The sequence below is a fragment of the Embiotoca jacksoni genome, unplaced genomic scaffold (genome assembly GCF_022577435.1).
Source record: "Embiotoca jacksoni isolate LCO1_2020_lvr unplaced genomic scaffold, fEmbJac1.0.p SCAF_6, whole genome shotgun sequence".
NCBI classification, from domain to species: Eukaryota; Metazoa; Chordata; class Actinopteri; family Embiotocidae; genus Embiotoca; species Embiotoca jacksoni.
Genome location: NW_027185414.1, coordinates 1835075 through 1841757, shown reverse-complemented (window position 1 = coordinate 1841757; position 6683 = coordinate 1835075). Strand labels below are relative to the sequence as shown.

Below are 6683 nucleotides of genomic sequence, written 5' to 3'. Positions count from 1 at the left end.
ATTGGATCAGTGAAAGGGGTGGGGGGTTGGAGAGGAAGGATAAGCTCTTGTCGGCTCTTCCACCGATGCCTCCCCACTTCCACCTCCATCCGTCCGGTTGAGCATTGTAGTGGTCAGAAAAAGCCAATACCGGAAATAGGTTGCCTTCAAAATAAAAGGCAAACTATAATCACACCTCGGAAGAAACATTTTTGTAGTTTGGAGTTGACTTTTCTCTTTCTGAGTAGCTCAACTATTTCTTGCGTTGATCAAATAAGCCAATTGATGTGTTCCATGTGCTCCCATGAATTTAAGAAAAAGTTTGCAAAGGCGAACATGCCTACGGTTAACAAGAACATTTTTGAGAAGGACAATATCATATTGTTTTGATCTTACTGTATTAGTTTACCACAGATAGGCTGCCTGTTTAGTCTTGGTTTTCTTTACAACAGCCACGAATAAGACAACGCCTACATTTTAATTTGAAAGTCGTGACCGGAAGTCCCCACTATTAGTATAAAGCTTGACGCGGGCAGCTCCACGCTTGGTACCGAAACACTGCGACCGGCGGATCACTGTCCGACCTGCCCCGGTAGGGTGACGACACGCAGCCTGCTTCAGGACCAGAGGACTGACAGCAGCCAGCTTCGTACCGGCTTCAGAGAGGATTTCCTCCGGTAAAAGGGACAACTGGACGTAAAGGGCAAAGAAAGCGTCACAGATATATTATAAAGGAAAGGTCGCGATGTGAAACAGCCGCGTGCGCTGACCGCGTCTGGTACTTGAAGGAGTCGGTGAAGTGTGGTGAACTTTGGCTTCATCGTTTTTGTTGTTTTTAACGCTTGAAACTTTCTCGGGGTGAATTTCACTGCAGGTCCTTCGGACATTATCACGACCAGGAGAGTCTGATCAACTCACTGGGTTTGAACATGTCAGCAGTCCTGCACGACGCGCTGAAGCATTCCTGCGGTAAACCCGGTTTGCTGATCGCGGACGCTGCTGGAGACGATGTTGTAAAGTGCACGTTCAAGGTCACTAATCAGGCTTTGATGTACGTTTAATGACACGTGCGCTCTCGTGGGCAGCTCCCGCGTCAGATAACAGCGCGGTGACCGAAGAAAGGTGACACTTTGCCGACAGCGTTTACAAAACTCCGAGGAGCAAGCTGTGCGGACTTGTGTACTTGTGTACTTGTGTACTTGTATACTTGTGTACTTGTGTACTTACACACGAGCGATAACTCGAGAGCTTCATGGAGGGTCACAGAGATGTAACTAAACCCGGGATGGAGCTCTTTCGCGGGAGGCACGTGCTCGCTTGAGGGCTGTTTTATCATTATTTCTGGGGAACAGTTTCACTGCAGAGTTTTATTTTGGGGCTTTCACCGTACAAACGAGTCAAAACTCGCCAGAGGCATCGTTTTACACCGCCGGGAGGGAACCACTCCGAGCGGCTGATTTCTCCTGGCGCCCGGACCATGGCCTCCACCTCGCGGGACAGCTGCCTCTGGTTGCTCTGGAGACGGACCCTCCTCGCGCTGTTGCTGTGCGCGGTCGGGGCGCGTGGGACAGAGGATGAGAGCGCGTTCAACGAAGAGGTAAAAAGCACAGCAGCGCTTTTTTATTTATTTTTGGCTGCTCAGACCGTTTAAATCCTGGTCACGGACTTAATAACTGATGGGAAGCAGTGTCACAAGATTAGAGATTCTCCACTGCATCGCAGAAAGAGTGTGACAGCTTCAGGAAAAAAGCTTTAGGAAAAAATCAGAGCAAATAAAATGAGCACGTAACAATGCTATTCTAGTGTTAAATGCACTTCTTTACAGTAACAGTTGTTATTATAGTTATAGCATAGTTATTGCTGGACTATCCAGTGCACAGCATCTGTTTTATGTTACTATTATTGATTACGTTTTACTACCACACACATTATTTTTCCAATTCTATTAGTAAGGTATGTTTACTGGCAGTTGTGCAGACTACATAAATAGGACCCTAACCACAGCAGTGATATTGTAGGAGGCACAGCAGGTGTTTCTGTGAACATCACTGCTATACATGGCACTACTTTATTACCCTTACCAGTTCGCCAAATATATACTCACATATAGAATTCATTTCCTCTTTTTGGATTCCCACTTGATGTAGTAATCGGAGATGTTTTATTTCAACACTTTGCACCCTTCTTAAATGATCACTGTGCTAGAATTTGGGAGTCCTGTCCCTAAAATGTGAATGAATGTGCAAACATAAGTATACACATGCTGATGGACTCTTGTACTGATCATAGCAGCCATTGTAAAGTGAACTGCATTGGGATGGAGTCTCTTGATCCTTTACCTCTTAACCATTAAAGGTGCTCATTTATTCAATGTTTATTTGGGTGTGTCGTTAGACGCCAGAATGACGAGTTGGAACTCGAACCAGCATTATTGTTCGTGCAGTCGAGTTGTCCAGGAATCCTGTTTGTTTGAATTGAAGAGCAGGCTTCGTACCTTCAGGAAGGTGATTAGTGGTGGAGCTTTTGTGTGTTGTCTGACGGAGGGAGACCTCCCGGTCATTAGAGGTGAGCTTGCATTACCAAACTCAGTGACCGGAGGGGGGGTCTGGTTGTCAGGTTACAACACCTTCTGATGGGCTATTAACATAGCTGTGTGTGTGTGTGTGTGTGTGTGTGTGTGTGTGTGTGTGTGTGTGTGTGTGTGTGTGTGTGTGCACTAAAAGGGTTTCCCAAAGTGTGGACTGATGAGAAATTCCTCAGCATGTAAGCTTGTAGAGTTGCATGGCCGATGTTATCGATTTAAGACGTGGACTGCTCCGTACATGCAGCGATGTCTGTCAGTATGCAGTTCTTATGTGCATCTCGGACACAACTTAAACTTAAAATATGGTTAATGATATAACAAAAGTAAATGAACTGCATTTGGGATGAGAGAAATCATGCTTGACAGCTTTTAAAAGAGGATTTTCTTCTGCTGGAAAAAAAAAATCGCTGTTGAAAAGTATGAATGTGTGAAAATCTAGTCAAGGATAAATATATATTATTTTCCTCTGGCAGTTCTTTTACTGAATAAACTATTTAGTTCATAACAAAACGTGTTGGGCAAAATAATGAGGGCACAACAGCCCCTTGAAAACCTGTTGTTTAATAGTGCATGTATTTTTTATTATTGTAATAAGAAGACATTTTTGTTTTTGTCACTGCTGTTCACATTCAAAGTTGAATTATTAAAACCGTGTAGGAGTGACGGAACGGCCTTTACTTTGCGGTCATTTTGTACTATTATATGAAGGAAGTGTACATTTCCATATCGTCAGGAGTTTTGGTCCACATCCTGATCAGCTGCAGTGAAAACCCGTGATGCTGCAAGACGGTCTGACAAATATGGCCGAGAGTGAAACGAGACTGTGAGTGTTATTCGGGAAGTTAAAGTAGAACCCATGCTGTTTGTTTGTTTGTTGATGGGCCTGCTAATCTCCCACTCATCTTTATAGGAGGGGAGAGCCCGCTTTTATGAAATCACTAATGGTCACGCTGTGTTTTTGTGGCAGATAAATGTTTCTCTGGAGTCTGACAAGAACATTTTGTTTTCACCCACAACGGCGATAATAGAGGTTATAGAATTTTTTATGTGTGAACAGAAACTAGGCTTGAATTTCAGGGGTGATTAGGTGGTGACGCACAACGCTGTAGAGTCGTGCTGTCTTGGATACAAGGGGAGCCGAGTGGGTCTCCAACATAATTGACATATAATATCAAATAATATGCAAAACATCATTTGGTTAAACACCCGTCGTACAGTTTGATCACGTGATATAATACTTCATCTGGAGTTCCGGTCGTCACTCACGAGTCCACGTTTCTTTTTGAAACCTCGACTCCTACTCTGTCTGGACAAAACAGGACGAAGTGGGAGGTTAAAAGAATGGAGGAAAAAGAGAGGGATTATTAGAGAGCGTGGGACAAGAATCGGATGAATCTTGATCCAAAAAAAAAAAAAAAAAAAAGGGGAAACCTCCCAGTGAGAGAAATCTGTGATGGAGTTATTTATAAAAGAGGGACAAAGATGGAGAAAGTTGATGTCGACGGTAGCGGCCGGTCTCAGCTGCGCAGCATGTGATGGCTGAATGTGACAGCTGTTCTCTAACTGGGACACACATGCACACACACACACACACACACACACACACACACACACACACACACACACACACACACACACACACACACACACCGTGCGCAGGCATGCCGGCCCGGGACTCCAAGGCATCTCAGGAAGTACAATGGACCCTCTTGTCTGAAGGAGAGAAAGCTGTGAGAGAAAACTTGTGAATAGCGGAGAAAGACGATGAGAGAGACGTGGACACGACGAGGAACGCCAAGAACAGAAAATGGTGGCGAGAGGACGGTTAATCGCTCAATTATTGCATCACGTAACTGGACGACTCCCCCCCCCCCCCACACACACACCTCCTCCCCTGTGATTGGCTGTCACCACGTCCACGCAGACTCACATTGCTCCAGTAACGGGAAGATGAGACAGGGGACAACGAGATACCTCCTAGCACGTATTAAGGAGATTATTTTTCTACATGTTGGTATTTTCTTTGTTTACGTGTCTAAGATGTGCGGACAGGACTGCAGCGAGCAGCGGCGCTTCATCATTTAGTGGCAGCGCCGATAATCTCTTGTTTGGCGCGGGGAACGTCAAAAAGAGCGAAAGGCTCGCAAAAAAGTGCAGCTCACGATCACAACCAGAGAAAGTGAAGAATATTTAAACCTCCAGCGCTTTTGTCTTCCCCTTAAACAAACCCCCGTTGACACACGTTTATATCCCGGACTCCACTGTAGCGGCTACAAAATGGTGGATAGATGGTGGAAAAAGGAGGTGAAGTGACGCGCTTCACTGTCAAATTTGATCCATTTGGCCTGATGACATTTAGAAAGTCCAAAAGAGCCACACGGTTGAAGAATCTGATCTCCATTAGCGTAGAGCTCGACGGGTGGAAGTCTCAGGCGCTCTAAAACAGTGGCTGAAGGAGATGAAAGCAATGTCTCACCTACCGGTGTCTTGTGGGAAAAGACGTCGGCCGACGGGACCTCACGCCCCCCCTGAATGCGATAAAACGCAATAAAAGCCTACAATTAGGTGACAAATGGACAAACCTTGACCTCCAAGCTGCTGAAAACCAAACCCGACCTGTGTCTATTAATAGTAGTGAGGATGCTAATTGATAATGAAGTCAGACCTGAACCTGGACGACCCGTCCCGTCCCGTCCCGTCCCGTCCCGCCCCGCCGGCTGTCTGTCTCCGTCAAACACGCGAAAGGTTTTACAAAACGCAACAGGACTCATTTTGCCAGCAGCATTTAAAACATCCTTCACAATCACATTCAGAAAGTCCACATAATCCACACGACTCTGTCCCCGCTCCGTTTAGCACGAGGTCAAACAGGAAGTTAGCCAGCTTGACAAGTCTCTAAGTTCCTGTTGGGCATGCCTTGCTCACTGAGCACGGCGGGTCTGCACTGATCGGGACACGCCAGACAACAGATGTCAAAACTGAGTGCTGTGAAACGTGGTCTGTTGTTTAATCAGCGCTGTGTGAGCTTGTTTGGCAAGAAGTGGAATATTATGGATGTTCATGAACGTGTAAAAGACCCAGACTGAAGGTTGCACTTGTTTCACTTGATTAAAACCATCAATCAGGTAGCAAAATAAGCTGCTGATTACTTCAGTTGATCAAATCGTGGAACATTCAAAAACAGCGACGCTTCTAATCTGTTCGACTCCGCCGCGCGTGTTCGGTCAAATCTTCAAATTGAACAATTTGAATTCTCCTCCGTCTCTCTTTCTCCTCGAGACTCCATTTACTGATCCGTCCTCTCGGTCGGACGTTGGGGGGTAAGAGATGGCAGCAGACCAAGCCTTGGAATAAAAGCTCTGTTAGTATCTTGGCTGACATTGTAGTGGACACACACACACACACACACACACACACACACACACACACACACACACACACACACACACACACACACACTGGCAGGTTTTACAACTCCTTGTATATTGCTGGGTCTGGTTTTGGCAGGTAAGCTCAAGGACTCTTTGAAAGACCATTTAATAGACGAGGCCCAGCGTGCGCACGCACACACACACACACACACACACACACACACACACACACACACACACACACACACACACACACACACACAAGCCCTCCTATTGCTCGTGTTGTTTTGTATGCAGCCCGGCTGACGAGGGAAGGTGAGCAGCCAGACTGAAGTGCTTTACTGTTTTAGAGGACGGGGTTGAGGGTTCATACGCCTCCATACGTCTTCCTAACAGCTCTGCAACTCTGCCCTTGTTCCCGACAACAGCCCGCTGTAGATACTTGTGCAGGACGGGACAGAGAAAGACTGTAGAGACAACATCGGACACAAACACACCCCTCAAAGGCACAAACATCTGAAGACATGAAGGCGACCCCCCCGTTTCATCAGGCGTCACCCCCGCAGCCGCGGGGAGACGCTGATCACAGGAAGCTGGCTGCAGAGTGAAAAGACTCAAGTCGGGAGGACAAAAGCTTCGGTTTTTCTTTTAATTGCTTTCATTGGATTTCAGGCAGGAGTTGGAAATGTGCCCCCGCCGTTTCTTCCTCAGTGTTCGCTGTGGTCGAATGACCATTACTGGGTACATCA

General features: G+C 46.3%; 1 protein-coding gene across 1 annotated transcript in view; it reads left to right on the top strand.

Annotated features, from left to right (window-relative positions):
- Nucleotides 1-562: 562 nt before the first annotated feature.
- mmp15b (matrix metallopeptidase 15b) overlaps nucleotides 563-6683 on the top strand; it is a 31682-nt gene continuing 25561 nt past the window's right edge. The window contains exon 1 of the mRNA XM_069173520.1: nucleotides 563-1576. Coding sequence (XP_069029621.1) covers nucleotides 1457-1576 — 120 coding nt within the window. The 5' untranslated portion in view covers nucleotides 563-1456. The remainder of the gene's footprint in view (nucleotides 1577-6683) is intronic.